The sequence below is a fragment of the Alosa pseudoharengus genome, unplaced genomic scaffold, assembly GCF_046254945.1.
Source record: "Alosa pseudoharengus isolate Yale_2024_CS ecotype anadromous, Long Island Sound unplaced genomic scaffold, YU_APseudo_1.1 YU_APseudo_1.1_scf_11, whole genome shotgun sequence".
NCBI classification, from domain to species: Eukaryota; Metazoa; Chordata; class Actinopteri; order Clupeiformes; family Clupeidae; genus Alosa; species Alosa pseudoharengus.
In genome coordinates, this window is record NW_027468576.1 from 20,193,409 (window position 1) to 20,220,811 (window position 27,403).

Consider the following 27,403-nt stretch of genomic DNA (forward strand, 5'->3'; position numbering starts at 1 on the left):
TGGATGCAGCAGATCGCTGTTCGTAATGTTAAGTCGCAATTCAAAGCCTTAATATTTCAAATTCGGGACAGATTTGCCTCTATATTGTCGCATCCGCTAAATAACACTGCAGTATATCCTTCTCTGCTACAGTTGTGGGGTGGGCTTCCGGAAGTCTCTTGCACATTATACATTAGACAGCACTTGATAAACAAATTCACTATTTACAATAGCCTGCCTCTTGGGGCTGTTTGAATGCTGGTATCGGCTGCCCCCTTCTGGCCATTTTAGTTCAAGGTTATTACAAAGGCCGGTCTGTAGTGTCAACCATACACAAAATCGAGCTATTCCTCCATGTAGTCATATAGAAAGATGAAAGACCACGTTACAAAGAAACAAAAAAAATTGATTTTCCAGGGTTTTTATTCAAATGTCAAGAGAAATTTCAGTCCCAGTCCCTTATTGTTTCAGAAAGCGTGCTTTGGTACTTCCATCTCGAGTAGTGGGACCCTCTATAATGCTGAATTGGCCACAGCACGTCCTCCTGTACTATCTGCAACTGCAGCTCATCTGGCACATTCAACCCATGTGGTGTTGTGTACTTGCAACTCATAGTCAAAAACAAAAACAAAACAACACGGGTATCTCCAAATCCAAACAAAACCCCAGTAACTATCACCCCCCATAAACAGAGATCATTTGAAATCACAGATGTGGCCTCTGCTATTGTAGGGGAAGAATGCCAGTGGTGGTTCTCTTTAATAAGAGAAACACTCATAGCGTTTCAATCACACAGGTCAGATACGGCTGTAAACACGTCTTTTCCACACACATATCAGCCGTGTGTTAAATGTGTAAATTTACAGTTTAGTCTGACTGTCTCAATAGCAGCAGGTACAAGCACCACGATGTTCAGCTGTGAACATTTCAACCCAGTGTGTTCATTTAAGGTTAAGGACTGGCATAAAAGTTTTTGTAATACATGAGAATTCCCTCCTGAAGGTTGGTGATGAAAATAGGGGTTGTTGTGCATGTAGGCCTTTGTTTGGATTTGAATGCCTTTGAACAGCAGTTTAAAAATTGAGATGCAAATACTGGTCTGACTGTACTTAAAACACATTCACTAAGAAAGCATGCATTTCCGCTGGGACAAGGCAAAAAACACTCTCCCTCAGAACAACCCAGGTCAGAGTAACAGCAAGAGGCGGAACGCAAGAAAGTGCTGAGTTTTAATATCAACATAAAGAGATCAATATCAGAAATACAATGGGTCCTTCTGCCGGACTAGCCGAGGGCAGTGAGAGTCTGAGAAGGGGAGGCGGAGTGGAGGTCCTCCCTGGCTGATGGGAGATCAAAGACTCCAGGCTCTGTATCCTCGCCGGATCAAGAAAACATACAATCCACTCTTCATGGAAGAAGCTTGAAGCTCTTTTCTTTTCTTCTTTTTAAAATAACAGTCTCTTCCAGGTTTTGGGGGGGCATGGAAGTTGGTTGAGTGTGAAGGTGTGTGTGCGCGCGTGTGTAATCTGTGTGGATGACATTCAGCCAGTCAGTAGGTGTGTAAACGTACATTAGTGAAGTCACAGCCCCACTGTGTGGGGACTTGTTTCATTAAAGAAAGCCTTTGCCAAACAGAAGGCCGGAATGGATGGCAGCTGACCAGAGAGAAATGTTAAAACACTTGGCGCTCACAGACGGGAAATACTTTTTTTGTAGAGTTTGAGATTCTTTTTTTAAAGCCTTCATCCAAATGTAATGCCAGTCAAACAACAGAACTCAAACTAGTGGTAGGTTGGCTCTGAATGAAATGTGTGGAGGGTGAAATGTGCATCTGATCTGAGCACAGGTCGAGGTTAGTAGTGGCTGTTGACACTGGGAGAGATGACTTGGTAGCACCATTGATGCTTTCAGTCAGAAGACATCGTTTGCTTCGTTTCACAAGGTCATTGATAGAACGGAAACACTGCTATGGCCTTCAGCAGCAGCCAATAAAGCCTTACCGGCCTGCTCCATGCACGTGTGCAACAGTAAGAATCTGACCTAGTCCTTTGTTTTGACTGGCTGAATGTATACTGCTCATGTAGTAAAGTGGAGGGTTGGACTTAATGTCATGAATGGCAACAGCTGGGACAATTTGATAGCCAAGGCAGCTTTTGCATAAAATACTGATAGTCAAGAGGGAGAGGACTGAAAGCAAAAGGAAAGGGGGTTCCCCAGAGGCGAGACTCTGGCGCCCATACTGCGGAGTGTACATAAATCAACTCAAGATCCCCTTGGAAGTCCGGAAGGAAAAAAAAAAAATACAGAATAAATAAAAAAAAATAATAAAATATCATAGGAGCTTTCCATTTCCAAACAAAGGGAAAATAATAATCCATTTAAAATTTTGTTTTGTACTTTTTTTTAATATATAAACTATTAGCACTTCGGGAAGCAAATTCTGCCCAGCCCGAGCTCAGTGTCAGCAGCGAGGGGGAAAGGGGGAAGGGGGAGTGAGGGCTGATGCAGGGGGTCCTCGGAGAGAGGTGGATTTTCCACAGGCACTCTCTAGACGCCTGTGTGTGTGCTAGGAGGGATGGGGAATGGGCTGAGGAGGGACTCGAGGCTTTCTCCCAAGAGTCGGATCAACTGAGGAGAATGAAATGACATGGAGAGAGAGAGAGAGAGAGAGAGAGAGAGAGAGAGAGAGAGAGAGAGAGAGAGAGAGAGACAGAGAGCGGGGTTGGGTGTGGGGCACAGAGGGACCCTGTCTGGGGAGATCAGGTGACGGGTCAGGGGAAAGATGGGAGGAAACTGTCGGGGTGGTGGGCCCATCCCTCCGTGGCGTGGCACATTAGAGCGTGTTTGTTTGTAGCGCGGGCCGGGCCATAGACACCAGCCAGCCAGTCCTTGGGGCCGCCTGTACCCCCCGCCTGGTTACCAGAGGGGGCACGCGGCGCGCAGAGACACTAGTGCCAGCTCTGTAGCTGCTGCTGGTCGTACTCTGCTATCAGTCTCTTGATGTGAGCCAGCTTATTGTGCAGGTACTCACAGCGGTTCTTCTCCTGACTGTAGTGCGGGTTAGTCTGGGAGAAACAGAAAGAGTGATGAGGGATGTTGTGGAGAAAGTAAGTGATAATATACAAAAATAACAGTTAATGAAAACTATATGCAAAATACAATATACATTTACCTTTTTAATTTTGCGATACTCTTCAAGTATCTGATTGTGGATTAGCTGTGGACACAAAAACAGAGCATGTAAATATGTTTGGCAGGGACAATTGGACCAGATGGTGGGAACAGAACGCAGTGACTGAGTCGCTGTGTGCAGACAGGCATAATTGCCTTTCTAACCATGTGCTGGTTAAGCCATATATCTGATGTTTGATTGGCTTTCAGTGATATACTGCTGTTCAGCTACTGTTCAAAAAGCTGCTGGTAACAACGCTAATGATTGGTGTATTTCACTGGTAGTTGCCTGCTTTTCTATATTTAAGGCCTATATGATGTCAATCGAGCAAACCTCGTTAAGGCAGACATGGCTCAAATATTACTCACATCTTGCAGTATCAGTTTTCTAGCCCTGACTAAAGAAGGTTTGTGTTATTGAGGATAGTTTAGAGTGTGTGTGTGTGTGTGTACCTTGTATTTGTCTGTGCCCTGTGGCAGCTGCTTGAGCTCTGCGTCCAGTATGGTGAACTGGCGCGTGATGCCCTCGATGCGCGCGTGCAACCCCCGGTACTCGCTGTACTCAGAGTTAAAGTCATTCTTGTAGCTCTGCCGCTGCTCCGGGGAGGCAATCACAGTGTACTTCCTGCAAACAAAGACATGGGTAACTAAGATGAGGGACTCATTAGGAGTCCTGGGTTAAAACTGCTGGACTTGTGCAGTACTACAAGACTGTCGACAACGGTTAGTTAATTTTAACACCATTATATTCTGTATACTGAATGAAAGACTCTTACAATAAATAGTCGGCCACCTCTGGTGGCGTAGGGGCACTGGAGCTGTCACACGTTCCATTGAGATCTGAAGACAATTATAAAAGCAATTAAAAAAAGTATTAATTAACAAAACAACTTGTGTGTTGTTGATGACAAGCGAAGAAACAAGACAATTAGTTAATAATTAACTGTACATTACAGACGCATGAACCTTTGCAAAAATACAGGTGCATGTGGCTTTTGCATGCAGTTTGCAGTAGAATAGAATAACATTTCTGCAGCAGTGCGCACCTGTGCTCTTGTGTGGACCGCTGTTGGCCTTCATGCCGTCCGGACTGGAGGAGATCTCGCAGGCTTTCCTCTGGTCAGCCACGCGTTCCTCCCCTCCTCTCCTCTCCCTGCGGCTCTCCCTGTCCTTCTCCTTCTCCCGTTCCCTATCTTTCGACTTCTCTTTGTCCTTGTGCTTCTTGGACTTCTTCTTGGTCTTGCCGTGTGGGGTGGGCGAGGGTGGCTTGGGGTGGGCGCGCGCGGGGTCTGGGCATGGCGAGAGGGTCTGGGGCACGGGGGTGGGGTGCAGGCTGGAGGCTGGTCCAGAGGAGGCGGGGTGCGGGGCCGGCTGGGACAGCCTCTCGGCCACCGCCATAGTGTCCCGGCTATCGCTGTCGCGGCCGTTGTGGTTAGAGTCGTTACTGACGTCCGAGAGAGGGTCGAAGGGACGCGGCAGGTCCAGCCGCGGCAGGTCCAGCAGCGGCGCCGGCAGCAGGGCCGAGCTTGAGGCGCCGCTCTCGACCGACGACGAAGAGGCAGACAGGGGGGTCAGGAGTGACGTCCCAGACGAGGATGCCTCCTTGCCATTGGTGGAGCTCAGCTTGCCGTTGATTGGTGCAGCAGGCTTGCTGACCAGATGAGATATCCGAGGCTTCTTGTTGGCCAGAGGGTCAATGAACTCTGTAGCTGGCCGTTTCTGTTGCACAAATATAGGCCTCATTATTAAAGGTAACACATTTGGCTACAATTATGATAAAACTTAAACAATAAGCTCACACATACATTTGTATATATATTTATATATGTGTATGTGTGTGCGTGCGTTAACCTGAGAAGGCGAGCTGCTGGCTGGCTCCTTGGGGGGACTTGCAGGCACCTCGGCTGGGGCTGGGGTCTTGCTAGGAGCCTTGCACAGTTTCCTGTGGGTACACCAGAACAAGCACACTCCATTGAGCATGCAGCACAGACATACACTCAAACACACACGGAGCAGCAGTAACGTCACTGACTGACAATAGGTCGACACCGGTTTGACTCCGACCGCTGCGAGTCCATGGATAAAAGCATCTGCTAAATATCAGTAAAGTTGAAACTTTCACTTTCACATACACACAGCACAGACATACAAACTCAAACACTCTCATACTGTATGCCGTGACAATAAGCCTTAACTGCCACATGACATCTCACGCACACAAGAAATCTATGCTAAAGCATGTTACAGTTTGAGTACGTTTGGCGTTGGATTATCATCTGCAGTATGTGGGAATAGAACAGAATGGGCACTCTCCGCTGCCTGGCAGGCCTGAGTGAATCAGTGGCACTGTGGGCAGGAGCTAAGGACATGGCAGACTGCTCTCCACTCATACACCCACCCAACTACACTGCCCCAGCCTAGCTCTCCCTCTCGCTTTCTCACACGCGCACACGCGCACACACACACACACCCATCATACACAGTCACACAACGGACACATTTCCATACCGACTTACACGCTTCTATATCATTTATCTCCCAAGACACACAAACTCAGTGCTTCAGCTCTCTCCCCCACACACGCACACCTCCCACAGTGTAGCTGTGGAGAGGGCGCACACACACACACACACACACACACACACACACACAGAGGCGGTGGGGAATGACACACCAGCCACAGGCTGCCTGATGCATGAGTTGGATCGAGAGCTTGAGGGGAGGCCTGCCTTCTGGACTGCTGGCCCACGCCCAGCATGAGAGCCGGCTGGTTGGGTGAACAATAAAAACAGGCTGGGAAAAATCGATGAGGTGCAGCATAAAACTGAAAGATGTTCCACTGCAACAGCTCTGTCTACAAGAAGTGTGCAAAGAAGCATTCTTGTGAATGACTCATTAAGCTGTAGCTGCTCACAGCACAAATGGTGGGACCCATGATAGTTCTAGTGGCAGTGGTTTGCCAGTAGAGGGCAGCAACAGACAGCTTCAGCCCATTAATGACTGGAGTGCATGTTATGCGGTGTATCTGAGAGCTGAGAGGGGTGTGGGTGGGAGGGTAGTTTGTTTTGTTCTGTGTGTTTGATTGTGTGTGTGCGCCGCATTTGCCTAGGAGTTGAGGGGGAAAGGAAAAGTGGGGGTGCATGTTTGAATCAGTCACTAACTGTGAAGAGTGTGTGAGCAATGTGTGAGTGCGAAATGGATATTAATGTTTCTCACAAGACTCGTCAGTGTGTGTGCATGAGAATGAGAGTGAATGAAAGAGTGAGAGGGAAAGAGTGAGTGAGTTAGTGTGTGTGTGTGTGCGTGCTGTAGGTCCAACCCCACAGCGCAGCTATGATGGGGGGGGGGGGGGGGGGGCTGAGGCCGAGGTGCTGGCCAGCTGCCACCTTCTCACATGGATCAGCATGTTCAGGGACAGTCTGCCGTTACCAATGTCCCCTGCGCCTTCCTCCCGCAAACCCACTGCAGACCTCCTGCAGCAAAGCCCTTTGCACAGCATAGCCTCCCAGGACTGCCCCTACTAGCCACTCCGGCTCTGACCGCTCCTCGCTATGACTGGGACTCAGTGTCTTAACAAAACATCTACCAGCTGACCAACTGACCAGGGCCCACAGCACAGGCTAAACACATAAACACACATGCTGTGTACACGCAGAGTGAGCACAGGACATGAGCACATTTTTCACCAGGACCAGACCCCACGGCCGATTAGCGCAATGTTAGTTCTGAAAGGGCGCTCATTCAGAAAACGAGACTGTGGGAAAATATTTTGATGAGTGGTGTGTCCAGACTGCTGGGCTGGTGTGGGTTTACCCAGCATCCCACAGCTCTGCGCTATATTTAGCCGCTTGCCTGTCTGCGCCGTGCTGAGCTGAGCAGTGCTGTGCCGTGCCGTGCGCTCGGAGAGCATGAGAAGCTGGAGTTTTCCACTGGGGCTGCGAGGAGTGCAGACAGAGCGACACAGACCGAGGCAGACAGAGAGGCTTCAGCGACTCAGACCACACGGATGAAAGGAGTCCAGCTAAGGCCAGGGCACAGCCCCAGCTCCTGGACAGAAACATAGGACTAGCTGCTGATCTAAACTCAATATCAAGCCTAAAACAGCTCTCATTATGCAGTGCAGTACAGAGATCACCACAAATCCATCCAAGACCATATCCAACTCATACAAGCACCAACGCTTCGGTCCAAGCTTGACGAATGCAGCATGCACCAAAAGAAATGTCCAGCCTACTGCTTTCAGTATTAGTAAGGAAAAAAAGGTGAAACTTCATGTGATCCAGCTGAGCAAACAAATATGCCTCCCCCACCCTCCCTCAGAGGCCAGCAATGAAACACCTGCCCTGTCGGGCCACCATGGAGCCTGGCCCGAAGGGACAGAGTTGACCTTACCCTGGCCTGGCCTCGGCTCATCTAGTCACAGCTGGCTTCAGGGACTCATCTGGGGCCTTTCAAGGCTGACCAGCACTGGGATAATGCATTCGATAACCTCATTAAAATTCATTTTAAAAACTGGGGTTCCCCTCCTTTTACAACGGCAAGCCCCTAGCGCTGGGACACTGGGACACTTGACAGTCATCCATTTGCCGTATGGTAAACATTTCCTTGAAGCTGGGGGAGAAGTGGGTGGGGCAGGGGCTTTTGCTCACCGTACAAGGATCCGCTTCAGGATCTGCTGGTCCACCTCAGCGTAGCCTGGCCAGTCCTTCTGGATCTCCTTGAACAGGCAGTCCTTCAGGGTGAAGGTGTTGTCTTTCCCGTTCAGGTTAGCCACCTGCAGATGGAGGAGGGGTGGTAGAGGTGGTGGAGGGGGCAAATGTTAACCATCCTTCAGATGAACACACACAGACACAAATAAACCTGACCAGTAATTACCGTCCCCTGGCAATCAGTAATCCTACTCTCTTTTAACGCCATTACACCATAATAGCAGCTTGTTGTGTGGGTTGCATGATCCAGGTCAGATCCTGTCTTTAGCCCCGTCTTAACTACACCCACACATGACTTGCACGTAGCTGTGGCCTGGTTGCACTCTGACCACTACAGTGACTCCGCGTGGGTACCGGTGGCCACTTCAGTGATCTCCAGGGCTCGTTCAAGGCAACAATGGCTGCGTGAGAGGAGCGGCATCTGCTGCGCTGCGGAATTCTCCGCGTCATAGCAGAGAATGCGAGGCCCAAAAAAAACCGCCAGACACACCACTGACGAGCCACCCGGCTGCCCAGGATTTCTGATGGACATTTTGTTAAAAAAACAAACAATTTTTTAAGGGTTTTCCATGCATCTGGAGAGGCAATTCTCGTTAGACACAGAGAAAACACACGGCTCATAAATGAACAACTCCCAGAATTAGACTCCACAGCCTGTGTGTTTGACGAAGGATTTTCATACACCCAAGTGCCTCCACCAAATCCAGAAAAATCCTCTCAATTTGCTCACTGTGTTAGCTAATGGCTTTTCTCTAAGCACCCTAAAATCTCCTGCAGTACAACCCTGCCCCCCCCCCCCCCCCCCTCTGATCTTTCTCCCTGTGAGTCCCCCACACAGCCACCCTTATTCTGTCTGTGTGTGTGTGAACGTGTGTGTGTGTGTGTGTGTGTGTGTGTGGGCGCGCGCGTGTGTGTGTGTGTATTCTGCATCCTTTGGTCTCTCTTTTCATTCCAGAGTCTTCATCTCTCCCTCATCCTCTCCACTGCTCAGGGTGGTACTGACCTGTTGCAGGAGGCTGTCCAGGGAGTCCTTGTCCTGCTGCGTGAGGCCGTCCTTCTGCAGGCGCAGGATGAGCTCGGGCTTGCGGTAGGGCTTGAGCGCCAGCAGGTGCGTCAGCCGCTCTCGCAGGGGTCGCAGCTGCGCCCCGCCGCCCCCACCCTTCCTCGGTGCGCTCGACGAGATGATGACGGGCCGCGATGTGCGCCGCGACGGCGCAATGTCCGTCAGGCCAGTGACTGGCCCGCGTCGCTGCACGCGCTTCCCTGGGAAGACAAACACACACACACACACACACACACACACACAGGGCTGTTATTACTGATGCACATGTAGTGATAACACACACTTAATCATTGCGTAAGCTGTAATTCCCCTGTCTGCGGACTTGCACGTGTGCCAGCACACTGATGGCAAACTCCATAATCAGAGACCAATACAGAAGGAGATGCCAAACACCATCTGTGATTAGCTTCAAAACACACGCACATCATTAAGCAACTGCACACACCAAGAAATATACACAACATTAAGCAATTAACACACACGCACAATCATAAAACTGCTTAAACAGCATTAACACTAAATATAATCAGTTGCTGGCTTTTCAAATTCTGCTCTTTTCCCCCTCTCTTCTGAATGGGCTGATGGACATTTCCTGTCTTGTAACCTTATAAGTGTCAAAAGTGCCAGTCATCATGTGAGCGCAGATCATGTGACCTGGTGGTCATATGACCACAGAATCACGTGGCTGTCCTTAAGCACCTCCAGCGGTCGCCTCCCTCTCTGGTCATCATGATGAGTTTCTTTCTTTCTTTCTTTCTTTTTTTTTTTTTATCAGAGCAGCTCTGCGCACCACACAGGGAGCTCTGCTCTCGCTGCTGACCTAGACTTTGGCACCGCATGCCAACACCTCGCACGCCGAGTCCTCCTGCTCTCAGATCCAAGCACAGGCGCAGCCAGCCGTTCCAATGATCAACTCAACTCGCATCAGGGAGGAGATGGGCGTGAAATCTGCCTGGCAGTGAGGCTACCTTACAGCCACATACACAGAGGCGGACACAGTGGGCCAGTATGCCTCATATCCTCTATTTGTGAGTGTATTCAGTGTTGTAAGGATTACTGAAATGACTTGTTCAAATGTCATTCTTTGTAGAACCACAGGCCATTCCAGGAACAAAGAACCCTAATAAATATGCTGAAGTATTAACAACACTAGGGCTGCTTTAAATTCAGTATCACTGTTCACTTTGAAATATGATCCAGACCAAAGCTGAGTTTAAGGTGGCAAACTTCAGAGCGGATGGACAAATACTCTGAGGAAACAATGGGTCAAACAAAAGAGTGGCAGCACTCTCATGGCAGCTGTAGTTATATTGCCAAACATCAGAAAACATTTTTAATCTGTTGAAATTCTCACTCTGTCCACTCATAAGAATAGTGCATAACAAATGGAGCTGTACTTGCAGTCCTTTAAGAAAGCCTTTAGCTGGGGCAAAGGTGGTACACTATTATAAAGCACCGCTTCAAAACCTGGTAAAAATAAAATACTAGAATAAACCAGAAAACACTCGGCCAACACAGTCATAGAGAGTCATTCCACTCTCTCAACACCTGCCTACATAGACACAGCATGCAGCAGCACCACTTAGGACTTCACAGAATGTCTCTCTGTCTAGCACATGAAGTCCTCCAAATACCTGGGAGAAAGAGAGAACCAGATTAGGACGGGAGCAAGTACAGCTTGTGCTCACTCCTCCGCCAAAGGGGCAAACAATAAGCCAACCTGTGCCAGTTTTACCATGAGTAGCACAGTGGGGCTTGCCAGTCCGCAAGCAAAGACGTCATGCCAGCTATGCCAATTATACCCAAACCAGAACAGAACTGTGTATCTTTCCTTGCTTGAACGGGAAGTGCAAGGTGCTGATCCACACAAACTGAAGCACAGTACAACAGCTCTTACTGACAGCAGAATTGTGTAATGTCCTTACTGGAAAAAGGCCTGCACACACAAACAGTCTGTACCAAAGGCTAAATGGTGCAGGATGCAATCCCTATTGAACCCAGAACAGACGCTGTTCTTACTGAGCACTAAATTATTCAGTGACTTGTCTTTACAGGATGCGGAATAGTGCGGCATGGATGCTGAACAGTGCTGCATGGCATGTCATTTCTGGACACTGCAGCTGGCAACTCCTTGTAGGAGCGAGTCGATCGGTGCAGGCAGAGCGCAGTGAGGTCAGGGCCGGCTGCCAGCGCGTCTTACCCACGTATCGGCCGCCGGGCTTGATGACAATGGCACCTCTGCTGCGCGTCTCCTCCTCGACCTGGGCCATGCTCTGCCTGGCCTTCTGGTAAGAGTCGTCCGTGGCGCACACCGTTATCTTGTCCTGGATGCCGCCCAGGCAGTCCAGCTCCACACTGCCATCTCTGCGAGGAGACAAAAGAGAAGCAGATTAAACAGAAGCAGAAGGCACTGAGAGAGGCTAAACAACGACATAAGATGACAGAGGGTGGAATCAGATAAGTTAGCAGATGGAGCATCTGTGGGTAGAGGTTTCAGATTAGACCGTTCAGTCTAGATTATCCCCTCAAAAGTGAAAATTATGATCAGATCTACTCTTTTGGTTATAATGCATATTGGATGTTTTAGCTACTCCCTTGATAAGGATTTAGCATCAAAGCAAAACTCAGCCGATAAAACTGACCTCTAAGAAAACGATCAAGATGGGGAAACAAAACTACATATTGGTGACCAGGCCTAACCATCCACATGGACATTAGCAGAGGGCAGTTTGTCTGGCCTATAGGGCAGGACTACTGAGGGTTGGATACAGTGGCTTTGCTGGGACCAGACTAAGCTCCCACTTCCACTTCCCATCAACCATCTGCTGAAATTAGATTTGGTGTCGGCACGGCCCTCTGAGCAGCGAGCCAATGAGGTAATTGGGCAGCTGCTATTCTGGCGTTGGACCCAAGCCAGGGATTCAGCACGGAGATTTCTGATTGATGTGCCAAAACTGGACATCACCTGCAGCCGTGCCCCCGTCTTTACACTGAACAGAAACGTAGGAGCGCCAACTCGCCTATGGTCTGCAAACAAACTTAGAGTAATGATTTGCTGCAGTGTCTCAGGCCTACAGTACGCATACATCTCTGCATTAACATTAATCTGTGTGTGTGTGCGTGCGTGTGCGTGCGCGCGTGCGTGCGTGGATACCGCACACTGTAACAGGCGTGCTCCAACTGAAAATGTGTGTGTGCGTGCGTGCGCGCGTGCGTGCGTGTGTGCGCGTGCGTGTGCGTGTGTGCGCGTGTGTGTGTGTGTGTGCGCGCGCGCGCGCGTGTGTGTGTGTGCGTGTGTGTGCGTGTGTGTGTGCACATATCTGAGAGAGAGCAGGAATGAGAGACAAAGGGAGTGAGAGTAAGACAGCCAGTGGGAACAAAGATAGAGGTGAGAACAAGTAATGAAAGTGGATGAGAGTGTGTGAAAGATAAACAGTGGAGCGAGAGAGAGAGAGAGAGAGAGAACAGAGAAGAGCATGACTGAGTGGTGGAACGGCGGCCTCACCCGGTAGTGTACTGCTGGATGCAGTCAAAGCTGCCCTGAGGGTTGTCCCGGCCCACGTTGGACAAGTAAAACGTGAACGTTCGCAGCTCGCTGGGACTGTCCGAAGAAGGGATAGAGATTTTCTGTTGACAGGAGAAACGTCACGTTAAAAAGAGCACTCATGAATCAGTGTGTACATATGCATGTGTACCGTGTCAGCGAGCCTATAGACTATAGGTCACAGACACCTGTCTACCGGGCCTCTACCACACATGCATCTGTTAGTCTTCACACAAACACTTAAGCGGAGACTTCTAAATTTGTGTGCCAGATTTCCCCCCTCTATTTTTCTATTTCTAAGATGTGTTATTTTGGGGTGTGTTTCAATGCCCAGGCTAACCATAGTGCTCCTTTCCCACGCACGCTGTCTGAAGCAGGAGGTAAGCAGCTGTGTCATCAGTGTGTCATCATGACCCACGTGTCTGTCACACTTCCTGCGTGCTGCCACTGTTAGCCCATCCAGAAGATTGGTGCTTTCATGCTTGTGCTTGCTTGCTTGCGTGCGTGTGTGTGTGTGTGTGTGTGTGTGTGTGTGTGTGTGTGTGTGTGTGTGTGTGTGTGTGTGCACACGTGTCCTAACACCAAGATTTTTCAGCCATTACTGAGGGTCTGAATCTACAGGTCAGTCTGCGGTCATTGTCCCAGCTTGTGCGGTGTAGGTCCAGGTGGTGGGGAGACCTTTTGAACGGTCATCACCGGCAACTATAGCCCTGTTCAGTTACAGCCTGAAAACCCCACTCACTCTCCATGTAGCATATGCACATAGCAGTCTGTATGCAAACTGTGCACACACACACATACGTCATCTTGTATATCACAGCTTAGGCACATGTGTTGGAGTTTGTGTGTGTGCCTGCAGACCTTAAGATGCTAGTGTTATACAAGCAGCAGGTAATCTCTTTAGAGTACCAACACATAACTGGCAGTGAAAATCACAGGCTTATTAGCACCTCCAGAGCCACGTTTTGGACTGGGAGGGAAAAAAAACAAGCCCGTGGGTTTGTTTGCTCTTCCCGATAACTCTGCTGATTATGCCAGTTCCAGTAGCATTGCAGTGGAGAGGCAAACAAGAGAGTTCTGACCTTTGGTCTGAAACAGAGAGGGAGCAAGAAGTGTGTGTGTGTGTGTTGATCTCCCTGCTGCCTTGCTGCTGGCACACACAGTGGCTCCTCTCGTTCAGGTCAGTTCAACTGCACCACACACGTGTGAGGCCTGCAGGTGGCCAACTATAAATAAACACCATGTTCAAGCCTCCACTCTGGGAGCTTTCCGCTACACACACACACACACACACGCACACACACGCACTCACTCCAGTTTCCATTTATTACTGATTACTGAGAGAACCCCCTTTCTATGTATACAGCAAACAATTACTGTTGAACTTTTAAAGCTCTATGTTCATCGTTTAATCAAGTCATTTATAAGTTGAAATGAATAACAGCAGCAGGGATTTCCCAGAGAAACAGAGGCCTTGTGTACGTGCTCAATGACACAGAAATCATGTATTAGTAACTTTAGCTGATTGATGATGTAAACATAGTTTGCCTCTAGATGCACTTCTCTGTTTATGACTGGAAATATTGCGCAATTCAAGACAAAAAAAAGACAACACATTTGTATGTGCATTTCAGAATATAAGGGCAGAAGAGGCAACTATAGTGCAATCTGTCCGTCTCTCTCTGTATGTGTGTGTGTAGGTATGTGGGGGGTCGGTGGGGCGCACCTTGAACAAGGGAACGGGAGGGGAGAAAGAAACAGATGGTAGAGGAAAGAATCTAAAATGTGAGCATGACAGCCTTGCAGTGACCCTGTGTTCCTGTTTCTATCTGTTTGGATCTTGTGGCTGGGCAGAGGCTGAAACTCCCATGACCATCTCTGTACCTCACCAGCCTTGGGAACATGTGTGTGACTTCTGGGGGGCGTCCAACCAACCATGCTCCTGCCTAACCTCATGCTGTTCCCTTCAAACCACAGGTCCCCTGCACTGCTGAGTCCCACAGCTAAACACAGGCAAGTGGGAGCTTAGTGCGGATTCATCTATGATTTTACGGTTACAACCGGAAAAAACTTTAATAAGACAAACAGTTTGGTTGCTGTAAGTGCTGAGAGAAAGTGGAATAGAACATTATGTCCAATATTCCAATATATGGTTTAATGTTCTGCATTATGTCCAGTATTTCAATATATGGTTTAATGTTCTGCATTTCTCATTAGTGGGTCACTTTGATACTAAAAGTATGATTCTATGTAATTACTGTATGATATCTGTACTGTCCCTGTGTATATCTGTGTGTGGCTGTATTTAGAGATAAGCGGGAATATTATGACTTTGCAGTGTTTCACTGTTCTGCATGGCTGCGTCAGTAGCTATCTGCTCCGGATTGCCAGGTTGCCACTAATCAGTCTGATTCAGTGTAGTCCACGTGAGATGGGATGACCAATGCCATTTCCCGTCAGCCTGGAAGGATACTTAAACCCTAACTATTTCCTTGTCTACTTAGAGCAGCTGATGGATCTTTAGGTGAAGTCATGCTGTCTCTCCCTTGATGCGCATCATTGTAAATAAACTCTGTTCCTGATTTTTCATACTATTGGTCTGAATGGGTCTCTATTAAATCTATGGTTTCAAAATTACCATCAGTGCAGAAAGACAACCTAGGACAAAAGAACTTAAAAGGGCAACCAAGTTTTTCACTATAATGTATTTTCAGGCCCAATATATATCACAATTCTGGTTATAGATCACTATTTCATAGGGGTGTGAATCTCTCATGTAAAAGACGATACGATTCACATCTAGATACATGGGCATGATTCGATACAAGAAAAGATACATGTTCATAAAAAACGATTCAGTACAATTCGATGCGATTCGATGCAATTCGATGCAGTTCAAGAATGGAAAGCATTCTGAAAGATGCATCATTTGCTCAAGGTGCACATTAATTTTATGTTATAAATTATCATGGTCATGGTTGTCAATTAGGCAAAAAAATTGCCTATCTTTATCAATTGAATATGATTATCTAAACTGAGGTTTGTATCATATACTGTATTGAAATGAAAAAAATAATAGTCTACATTTCAGTCAAACACAGCAGCCAAATACAACATAAAATTACATTTTTATAGACATTATAGATTGTATAGAGTTATATCTGATTGTTTTCAAGGAGCTGTAGCCTATTGTTAAGGTAAGACAATAACGAAATAAAATAAAACAGTGCTTAAGACACTGCTGGCATTTTCTCATAGCCTACAAGAATAAAATAGGCCTACATATTAATGAACTCTCTAGTCTTATTTTGTTCCAACGGTAGAACTAATATGCAGAAACCAGAAACTCAGTGCCACAAGTCTGAGTGAATATGAACAAAATAATAATAATAATTTGTGCATCATTTTAGCAGCAAAGGCCAAATTATTCTTTAACATTAAGGAAATCCCTTCATCAAACGTAAGGCTACTCAGACTATTGTTTTCGCGCTGGATTTTAAAAAACAAAAGAGTAAAAACGACCGAGTGCGAGTTGTCACGTGCTTAAGTTGCAGTAGATGTATGGGTAATGGGGTCCTTTGACAACTTTGGGCAATGAATGTAGCCAAAAACTAACTGCATTACCCACAATTCCGTGCCACGTATAGTTTCAAAACCGGAAGTGGGATGAACGCGCTGCTTGTAACGTAAATGAGAGTCTGAGCGAGGAGAAAAAGTTGTGAACCGATTCGTAACAAGTAAATCGATATAACAACCGGTTCATTTCAGTTTTATTCCGATACGGGGCTTCACATATCGATGTAGCCATATCTTACACATTAAAAATGGATACCGATACGTATCGGTTAATCTTTAATGTTTGCTCATTGACATTGGAAACATCAAGTATATTCTTCACCATTAGTAGGGAATAGCAGGCGTCAAGGGTGTAACCGTACATTTGAGAGCCTAGGGAGGAGACTTTTTAGACTGAAGAATTGTCAGTGGCAGTTTTCCACCCCTCAGTGATTCTTAACTCCTGAAGATAACAGTTGAGTGATAAGAAGCGAGGTTTACACCCAATGTTGTCTTTGATATCAAAAAACTCTAACCAGAGCCACATTAATTAGTGTATGACTCAGAGAGCCAACACTGAGGGCCAGATGTACGTACATTTGCGAACGTAGCGTTATCAGCGTCATGGACACACCGCACCTCTGCCCATAAACGCAATTTAAGAACGTCCACAACTGAATGGCAGCGCCTACATACAAGCGCAGTTGAATGAAGTTAACTGATGACAACATTAAAAAAAATCAAATGTTTAGTGATCATGAAATAATACCATACATGATAAGATGTAAACAAGCAGGGAGATAATAAAGATCAGTAGTTCTACTCAAACTACTTGTGCACGTAGGCTATGGATGATTGGTCAAATCTAGCAAGTAGGAAAGTTTAAGTGAATGACGTGAAAGTGAAAGTAAGACATTCGAAAGGCCAACGAAAGTTAAGGTTGCTTTTGGTAGTACAAATACTTTCACCACAAAAACTGGTGCTCTAAATAGCGATTCTGTTGTCTTTGAAGGTTCTCTTATTGACGCATTGAATTGCAATTTGGATTAACACCTGCTTTTACAAGGCGGAAGTATTTAGGCGCAGAATAGACGTGCGTTTTCAGGAGCAGTCTTTGTACATACCGCGGAATACATAATTAGGCGCTTTTTACTCTCCCCCTCCCATCTTTTTACGCTAAACTCCCACTTTCCCCTGGATCCTCCCATGAATGCATATGCATGACATGACAAACGCAATCTGCCACTTTCAGCTCCCGCGACAGGCAGTTTGCGCTTTTACATCATTGCGGCCTGTTTGTACATACCTCACAATGATTTTACACGCACATTGCGAAACAAATACGCCTGAAGTGGGCGCAAAAGCGTTAGTACATCTGGGCCTGAGACTTATTTCTCTTATTTAGAAACAACAATCAACAATCCAGAAGATTTGACAATTCTGACCACTGCTGTTATTCCTTTTGGCTTACAAGACATTAAATAAGTTTGGCTACACTGACCAAAGATCAACAGCTCATTGGGTCAGTGTAACTAAACACTTTGTCAAAGTTGTTCACAAACACCTTTTGGAACATCCCTGTCTGAAGTCTTACAGGCACTAAGACAAGTGCATGTTGACATGTTTTCCATTAACCAAGTGACAAAAAGCTGAAAGCTATGAGTAGTTTAAGACTTAAGTGCAAATAAAGCTCATGCTTCAAGTAATAACCTAGACAAACTGAAGAATTGCCAAGCCATAAATAGTTTTTAGGGAGAAGAATAAACAGTGACAATTGAATGAAAGAAAAAACAAACAAACAAAACAAACAAACAAACAAAATATTGTGTCTGTTATATACTATATGTAATGAATTCTGACAACAATATACCTTCATTATATCCATACTAATTTTTAGCCATCTATTTAAGGTTTGACTCTTGGAGCTCCAGAAAAATTCTCACAGTTGTTGGTAGGTCGTACATCCATGAATAAACCTGCCCATCAATGGAATATTAGAAAAAAGGTACGGCAACAGAACAAACCGATGTTCTGCGCTTAAGTTTGTGGAGGCACTGGACGTTTAACAAAAAATAAAAATGCCACGGTTAAATGAGGTCAGTGCTTCTTAAGCCAAAGCCCATTCTTCCTTCTCCCTTAACCTACAGGGTCACCTCCACCCCCAGTTTTAACTGGAAGGTCAAAGACTTAAGCTCAGCGTCGGCTCTCAGGAGGACATTTTTCTTACTACAGGCTGTTAAGTCATAACACTAGTATTTTACTGATGAAGGAAGGGGAAAAAGAAAGTGGCACAGTCAGCCAAGCTTTACTCCCCCCACTCTTTTTTTCTTCTTTAGCAAGTAAAGGTAGGCATGTAGGTGATGACCTACACAGTGTTTCCCACAGAATTGAATTCTATTTGTGGTGGTTGGTTTGCAGAATTAACTTGAATGCAACAGTATTTAACAAATAAGCGCAGTGTGGTTATGATTCTAACCACATTTAAGTACAATTTAGTACAACCTGGAAAAGTCATTGTGTGGTGGTCAGTGTTGATATTGTGGTGGGCCGCCACAAATAAGTCAATGTATGGGAAACACTGCCTACAACTTTTGGGGAGCTAATGGCCGCAGTCTCTGCGGTGATCAATCAAACTTTTAGCCACTGGGAAGCCCGCACCCTGAACGCCTGCACCCAGACCTAGCTGATGTACGCTCTGCTGGTATTCGGACGTCATATGTCAGGATGACATGTCAAATAAGAGATCAGGTCGTGGCCTGTGTGCTGGGTGCACGGGGGTGCCATGCGCTGGTAGGGGTCCGAGGCTCCAGCTCCACTAATGCCAGGAATGCATGTGGCAGTGGTGCGGAGGGCGACAACAATGCTTGCCTCAGAGGAAATCCATTTTAAAGCCCTCACAGCGTTTAGCTGCTAATGCTGCCCCTGAGCATGTGACTTGTCTGACCGGATCAGATCACAACCCATCGTCATCAGCTTCTTCTCAGGCCAGGGGAAACGCCATTGGGCTCTTAAAAACCTATGGGTCGATGGGCTATAACAGGGGTGGGCAAACTTTTTGGCTCAAGGGCCACATTGGGTTTTGAAAATTGGCCGGCGGGCCACACAACCCCCCCCCTCCCCCCGACGACACACGCCTAAAAAAATAAATTTTTTATAGCCTATAATTTAGTATGAAAAGTATTTGTTTTAAAATAGTGCTAATTTGTTTTAAAAATACTGCTAATTTTATGCTGTTAAACAAATGTATAAATTGTACACTATCGCTTTAAGACAGTCGCTTTAATTCACGTTTATTTCTCAATGATCTTCTGCCTGCTCCACTATGGCTAGTGCTGTACCTACGGCTGGGCCCTCTCACAGTTTTAAAATGGTCAGTAGTGGGAACTACTGTTGCCTTCATGATTTCCTTTTAAAACTTTCTTATAAGGAGGAGATATCAATTATCAACAATCACAAGCCAGCTGGAACCTGCGGCTCTCTCTCCCTCTCGTGAGTGCAGACGCTTTCCCAATTAAATGGATTGCATATGTTCACGTTAGATCTGCTGCAAAGGAGATAACTAAGAGTTAAATTAGTTTAACATGATGTTATCTCTATTTAACATGATGTTTTGACATTGACATTGTAAACGTTATCTAAGGAGAGTGAAAAGCAGTTTGCAGTAAAGCTAACCAACGTCTATCGCAGGAAAAAAATAGCGAGCAGCCTGATAACTAGCCTAAATGAAATGCTCGGCGGGCCGGATGAAAGTGCTTGGCGGGCCGGATCCGGCCCGCGGGCCGTAGTTTGCCCATCCCTGGGCTATAAGGTTATGCGTCGTCCTTATGACTTCTGCCATGATTAACATTAGGCATATTAACATACATGACCGCTCAACTGTGGCAGAGGATGCCAACTTGCATTCATAAGGAGGTCGCCACTTCCAAAATACTGATATACTTGATTGTTCAGACCCAGAATTAGAGTCTAACTGACCACCAGCAAAGGACTCACAAAAACTTAGAAGGGTTGATCAAATCTGTGACACAAACACACTGTACTTCTGTCCACAAACACACACACACACACACACACACACACACAATGTCCTTGGAGCAGCTTCAGCAGAGAGACTCTGCAAACACAGCAGTACAGGGTACAAACATATTTTTTCCTCTGCACTTGCGGACATGTGCAAACATTACACCTCAGCCAGCAGGTCAGAGACGGGCGCCTGGTGGCAGGGCCTGCAGCACAACCCTGTAGCTAGATAACCCGCAGTGGAAGGAACCACCTCAGGCAAGGCAGGCAGTGTTCCACCACTCATTGATTCTTAACTCCTGAAGATAACAGTTGAGTGATAAGAAGCAAGGTTTACACCCAATGTTGTCTTAGACATCAAAAAACTCTAACCAGAGCCACATTAATTAGTGTATGACTCAGAGAGCCAACAGTGAGACTCATTTCTCTTGTTTAGAAACAACAATCAACAATCCAGAAGATTTGAGCATTCTGACCACCGTTGTTATTCCTTTTGGCTTACAAGACATTAAATAAGTTAGGCTACACTGACCAAAGATCAACAGCTCAATGGGTCAGTATAACTAAACACTTGTACACAAACACTGACCTTTTGGAACATCCCTGTCTGAAGTCTTACAGGCACTAAGACAAAAAGCTGAAAGCTATGGGTAGTTTAAGACTGAAGTGCAAATAAGACTCATGCTTCAAGTAATAACCTAGACAGAGGACACACAGGACATAGTGTACACAGACATGACAAATTACTCCAGACAAAAAACAAATGGTAGAAAACATATTCTGAGCCCAACTGCTTAATCATCTTTGCTCTTTAACTTCTCACAAGTACAGCGAATATCCCTCCTGGTCAGGATGTGGTCATTGCAAGCCTTTGGTGAGATGCCAACACACAAAGGAGTGGGTGAGTGAGAGACAGTGGGAAAGATGGAAAGAGAGAAGTCTTACCCCTTGGTTTCCATTAAACCGGATGCGTGGCTGAGATGACTGGGCCTGGAAAAATGAAAAAAAGAAGAAAAAAAAATTCAGTTTATAATCAATACCACACAACATTGAGCTAATACCAAAGCGGTGATGCAGTTTGTTTGGTGATGCAGTCTGTCTGATGATTTTTCCATTTCTTGTTATTCAGGAGCACTAGAGAGCCTATTTAGCCAATCATGTCATAACCAACAGAGAGCATAATGTCTGACGTCTAACTTAGAATAACTGTATCTACACTGACCTACGAATAATCCCAAGCAATAACCACCGACACTTTAACAAAACCCAAATCAGACCTGACTTGGTTTGTGACATTACCAGATTAATGGAACATCCAGAGAATTCTACAGAACAAGCCCATTTCAAACCATAGTAAACAAGTAAACAGGGATTTATTGTTGGCAACTAGTTTTTAATTACAATGGTATTATATCAGTTAGCATGTTCGCTATTATCAGTGCCATGTGTGCCATTTTTCGTCTTTACAAAACAGCCTATAGACTTGCGTTGCAGTTAGATCAGTAACTGGACAAACTGTATTGCCTATTGAACACATAGATAGAAGGTTTATTTTGTTTGAAGACAGTAAACGAGTCACTGTCGAATCTCCAACTCCTTTAAGGGAAGATTGTTTTTGATAGGATGTGTAACTGGATGCAGTCCTGTTTCATCAGCTTGGGTGATGGCCATTGATTCCCTCTCATGTGAATGCTGGCACTACCATCACCTGTTGAGGACTTGTGGCCTCATAAAGGTGTTGACAGTCCCCCATTTGAGACTCGGCTACGAGGAGAGGAGAGGTGACCGTCCTCACATCTGCTCCACAGCTGTTCAGCAGATAGATAAAAAAAGTCTATCCAGCCAGGCCTTGATACGGCCCAGTAAAAAGGGTAGCAAATGAGAGGAACAGCCTCTAAACACTACGTGCCATGGCTGAATAAAAGGCTGTAAATGTGCAAATGGACTAGTGCTGGAGTGTGATCCTTCACGCTGTTCCAAAAAAAGCAAGCATGACAAAAACACAGGTGATGGAGGAACGCTCACACAGAGATCATGGATGTGTTATTTTCAGAAATTTATTCCACTCTAAATCCAGCTAGACAGGGTTAGCTAATTTATTTTTTATATAATAAATATCTGTCTCTTATTCCCAGATATGTGAGGGCTGCAATTGTTTATTTGATTCAGCAATTATTTTTTTGGGATTGCAAGATGCTACCAAGTAAAACCAACAGGGTTTAACCAATATATCAAGGTAATGGGGCTTGAAGAAAAGAAGAACAGACAAGTTTGGACAACAAAATAAGCTTCCTCCTTTAGTACATCTGGGTACTTTTACCATTAAGAGCACTCTGTAGTCCGTTTTAAAATGTTATCCTAAATTCAACTGACACAGCTAGAGACCAACTTTTACTCCGAAGCAAAGAGAAAGACTGAGGAACTACCTTTAGCCGTTCAAATGCTTCATGAATACCGACCCTGGCTTACAAACCTGACACTATGACCCTTTTCCAAATCACCTGCTTCTTCCTTCCCACTACCATTCTGCTTGCGTGTTCATGTGATGATCTGCCAGATTAAATGTCATCCCAAAGCTAATAGCAAGGACTGGTAGTGGGTTTTGAAGCGCTCCATCAGAGTGCCTGACAAAGTCTGCATAGATAGAAGCTTTGCAAGGATATGGAACTATTTTTGACTACTTTTTGAAGTACTTTAACTCTACCAATCCAAGACTTAGCATCATGACATGATAACTGGATAAGTTTCATCCACTTATACGATTACTGCTGATTTGATGTGATACACTGACGGACCAGCAACTTGGGTGTGACCCAGGAATGATGTGGTTGATGGGCTTGACAGAAATTAAGTCACAGTCAAAGCCACCATCTAGACACAGGTCATCAGTGTAATACCATGACACTACAGACAGTGTATGCAAGACTGTAATTGTGCAATATCCCCAGATTGGTGCGGCTGCAACATTGGTGGGAAAGGCAGTAACGGGGCGGACCACATGCAGAGTGAAGATCCACAAAATGGGGGCTAAACCGAGGCAAGCAAAAAACACACAGGGAAAGGATCTTGCCAAAGCCTTCTTGGGTGCATGTAATATCAAGAGGATGGAGTGTAAAATCGAAAAGATGGGTGAGATAAAGGAACAACTGTATAACCAGTGTCACTCAGACAGATCTATGGATCCAGAGCTGGGCAGGTCAGTAGGAGCCCTCTGGCACTAGTCTGTGTGCAGAAATAATCCAGCTGGCACAATCAGTCCAACAATAATAACAGTCTTAGTAATATGCCTGTCTCAGCAATATAGCAGTCTCATCAGTGACATCAGTGACTGTGCTGTGGCCTAGTAATTATAGTATTACAGTTTTAGGACAGGACAAACATGCTAAGTAAAAGTAAGAAGAATAACAAAAAAACAAGGAAGGAATTTGCCTTGAATTTATAATCAAGTTCCTTGGGAGAGGACTCGCAGCAATTGTTCATAACCCAGAAACAGACATTAGATACCTAACTGACACATAGACAATGTTAAGGAGTTGTATACAGATGACATCAGCAGAAAAACAGTGACAAAAATGTTTTGGTTAGTAGACATCTCACTAGAGCGCTCACTGACCGAACTCCTGCTCAAGCTCTCTATCGTGCAAAGCAGAGAATCAAATTGAGCCCCTTTCCTCAGCCACAGTCCGCTCACCCTCACTCTCTCTTTCTCTCATTCTACCCCTCCCTCAGCACACCCACAGAGTGCAATACTCAGCCTGTTCATTTCAATTGTCTGCTGACATGTCACTATTCTCTGGGACAGCAGCCTAGAACGTTCCACAGGGCTAACCTTAGGACAGAGCGGAGTGGGGCTTCCAACTGCCACTTAACCACACAGTATGCACAGCTCTTTCAACAACTCTCTAAAACACAGAATATTGTCTGGTCGACTGACCGGTGTAAAATAAACAACAAACCAAAATGAGAACAGATGAGAATCTGTGCTTGAAGGTGATGGAAACCACTACAATTTCAACAGTGGCCGGATACAATATGCTCACTATGCAATCTAATTTGGATATTGGCCCAAGATTGTGAAGTGTCGTGGGCTATGCAACTTGTAGGACGTTATGTAGGACACCAACTTGCAGTTCTGGAGGTTGTGTGGTAAAGGGGGGGGTCAGGATCTTTCACATAGGAGTTGCAACTCGCACCTTATGAAATATCAGTTTCATGTACAAAGGGGAGAAGCCATACGGAGGGACCATTTCTAAAAGATCATGATTGTTAATATGGTTGTAGAGTGTCAATCTACAAATAGCAATTTATATTTCTTTTACTTAGGTTTTGTTACTATGCTGTGTCTATGCTGCCCTTATCCTGCTCACATCCACCGGGCTGTATCTAGCCTGTTAATACACTGTTCCACTATCTGAGCCGGAGAGCAACAGATGATGTTTAAGGTATGCCAATGTGCAAACTGCAGATGAAAGCCAAAAGATGCACTGGCAACAAAGTGAAGAGGTACGGTCAAAGATCAGAACGTCCACAGTTATGGCACTTCCCTGTTCCTGTACACTGTCAAAATCAACACTACAGTTTGGTGGGGAAAAAAAACAAAATTTTTCCCTGAAATAGCTCATGATGTTTCCCCAATAATGAGAGTAGCAGCAGTAGTCAGCTCACTGGTAATATAAATCAGCAGCAGACTATAAAAATGTGTAGAAAACAAGACTAACAGACTTTTAAAACGCTTGCAGATGCATCATGGAGAACAACACTTTAAGTTGGTGACAACAGCCATAAGACCCTAACCCCTCCCTGACCTCCACTGAAAATCCCATACTACCTCTTAAGCATTACCAACACATTCTTAGTGGATTGCGGGATAACACAAAAATGAATAAGAGTGTTTGGGTTTAATCGTCCCCACACAGCCACAAACACACAGAAACACACATGCAAAGACTCCCTGCCATGAGTTTCACTCTTGGACAATAACATTGTATGAACAGTTTCACTGCCTAAGGGGAAGTGGCAGTAGTTTGAGGAGCAGGTTCTCAAACTTCCATGGGCCCAATCTTACAGCTGACCGTTTCCTGTTGCCAGCCTCAACAGCAACAAGGTTGGTCCTACTCTACTTGTTTTAGGAGCTAGGACTGAAATGGAATGAAGATCGGCATAAACTGAACTTCCCACTTTCTCAACTTCAACTAGTGATAGATAGGCCTGTAGAACACTAATGTATGCTTTATTTGCCATCTTAGGATCCTATTTCATGAAATCAGAGAAGAGCTATAAACGCAGAAGGGGGAGGGAACACACACACCTATTAGGTTACCGACACATTTTTCAACCATTGAGAACAGTAGATTAGGGCTGGGCAATATATTGAATGTTCACCCTTTTAGCGGTGACTTGCAAAGCTACGCACAGTACGCAGAAACGCCATGTAAGTAAATATACATTTCTGCTTACAACAGTGTAGCTCTAGGCCATTTGCGTAGGTAGTGTAGGGTCTGAATAGAACCTACCTATTAAACATAAATCATGCCAATATTAAACTAGTAGGCCTACTGCATTGGGCTTGTCAGAGTGGTTGTCAGCTGTTTTCAATGTTGTTACGCTACAGTTGTCAGTAAACAATAGATTAACAACGGTTGAATTACACTTGTGGTCCAGCAATGTTGGTGAGTTTAAATCAACACTCTTAATCGACATGTTTTACTTATTGATAAACAGCTTAAGTGAGCAGCACGAGCCAAGAACCCATCCAACTTTGAAGTAGACATTTACTTTCGCAACATGGGTCATTCATTTAATGCAGTGCTGTTTTGCATGATGTCCTTATTTTCCTTGTTGTTTAACGGTGCAGTTGCAAATCAGTCTTATTAATCATGTAAATTGTTGAGAGACATTACCATCAGGCTATCGTATGTAATTTAGAAATACTAGTTGAGTGCCCGTTGAAGCATGCTATTCCTGTAGAAAACTCGAAGCCCAATTACATGCCAGCAGATAGGCCTGCTTTAAAAATAGGATGATGGGGAAAAACATCATTCCAGCTAAGCATTCAATAATGAATTATTAGAAATAATAATTAAAGAAATTACAGGAAAGTCTGTCTGTCTGTGCGTCAGTGTGTGTTAACCGAAGTGCCAAGTTTGACGTTGTTTGGATAATAAAAGAAAGTTTTTCTTTTTTTTTTTAAGTATATCTTTTGGCCTTTTTTGACTTTATTATGACAGGACAGTAAAGAGGCAGACAGGAAGCGAGTGGGACAGAAAGAGATGGGGTGGGATCGGGACATGACTGTTGGTCAGATTCGAAGCGAAGTCCCCGTGGGCACTTGGACCCTTATATGGTATGAGCGCTGTAGCCAGCTGCGCCACAGCGCCCCCATGCAAAAGATATTGTTAAATTAGGGCTGTCAAAATAACTGATTAATTAATTTGAGAAAAAATAACTGATTAAAAAAATTTGTGCAGATTAATCGATTCCGTATGACCTTTGACCCCGAGCCGTTCTAGTCAGTAAAAATTAGACTGTAAAATGAAGGAGAGAGAAGAAAACGTGCTGCCTGGATCATTGATTGGAACATTTACTGATGTTCATAAAAAATAAAGTGTTGAAAATAAAGTCCTCTGCAATGTCTGCAGCAAGGAATTTGCACATCACCGGAGTTAATCAACTCTATAGTCGCACATCAATGCAAAGAAATAAGTGTTGACATTGAGGGGAGTGTTAATTTATTTTTATTGTGTCCCCTAGGTTATATCTGTGGCCTGAAATGCCTTGTATGTGAAAAAAAAACTTCTTCCCGAAGCACTTTTGAATTTATTTCCTCAGCATATTAGGTCATATCATAGATTATTATGGCAATTATTTGAACAGTGAAAATAATAATAAAAGAGTTTTTGAACTTTAATGTCACTAATTCTGATTATTCAATGATTCATTTGAATTTAAATATGTAAAATACTTTCACAGCAAAAAATATATATGCGATTAATTTAGATTAATTAATCACAGAGTTAGGGGTGTAACGGTTCAGGTATTCGTATTGAACCGAAACGGTACGGGCGTCACGGTTCGGTGCATTAATTTACACGGAGAATACACGGTATAAAAATACATAAAACTCGTGTGCGGATTAATTCATGTCATGCGCAATTACTGTTAAGTAGCGAGAGTTACGGGAGTTCTTTAGCGACACCTAACGCTAATCTGTAGCCTCGCCTTAGCTCTGATTGGCGCCTATGTTTTTTTTTGTCAGGTCGTCGGTCGAGTCAGTCAGTCATTAACAACCCTTATTAGACATTCTCTGACAGCAGCACTAAGGTGGCGACCCACAAGAGTTAGAGGATCCGCTGGTCTCTGTAA

General features: G+C 45.1%; 1 protein-coding gene across 1 annotated transcript in view; it reads right to left on the minus strand.

Annotated features, from left to right (window-relative positions):
- Nucleotides 1-384: 384 nt before the first annotated feature.
- ell (elongation factor RNA polymerase II) overlaps nucleotides 385-27,403 on the minus strand; it is a 38,342-nt gene continuing 11,323 nt past the window's right edge. Inside the window, exons 2-12 of the mRNA XM_076278333.1 lie at nucleotides 20,987-21,031; nucleotides 12,428-12,549; nucleotides 11,123-11,286; nucleotides 8,863-9,122; nucleotides 7,800-7,924; nucleotides 5,002-5,092; nucleotides 4,197-4,869; nucleotides 3,927-3,990; nucleotides 3,604-3,775; nucleotides 3,152-3,196; nucleotides 385-3,044 (exon numbers count right to left, since the gene is read on the minus strand). Of these exons, the coding sequence (XP_076134448.1) occupies nucleotides 2,928-3,044; nucleotides 3,152-3,196; nucleotides 3,604-3,775; nucleotides 3,927-3,990; nucleotides 4,197-4,869; nucleotides 5,002-5,092; nucleotides 7,800-7,924; nucleotides 8,863-9,122; nucleotides 11,123-11,286; nucleotides 12,428-12,549; nucleotides 20,987-21,031 (1,878 nt within the window). The 3' untranslated portion in view covers nucleotides 385-2,927. The remainder of the gene's footprint in view (nucleotides 3,045-3,151; nucleotides 3,197-3,603; nucleotides 3,776-3,926; nucleotides 3,991-4,196; nucleotides 4,870-5,001; nucleotides 5,093-7,799; nucleotides 7,925-8,862; nucleotides 9,123-11,122; nucleotides 11,287-12,427; nucleotides 12,550-20,986; nucleotides 21,032-27,403) is intronic.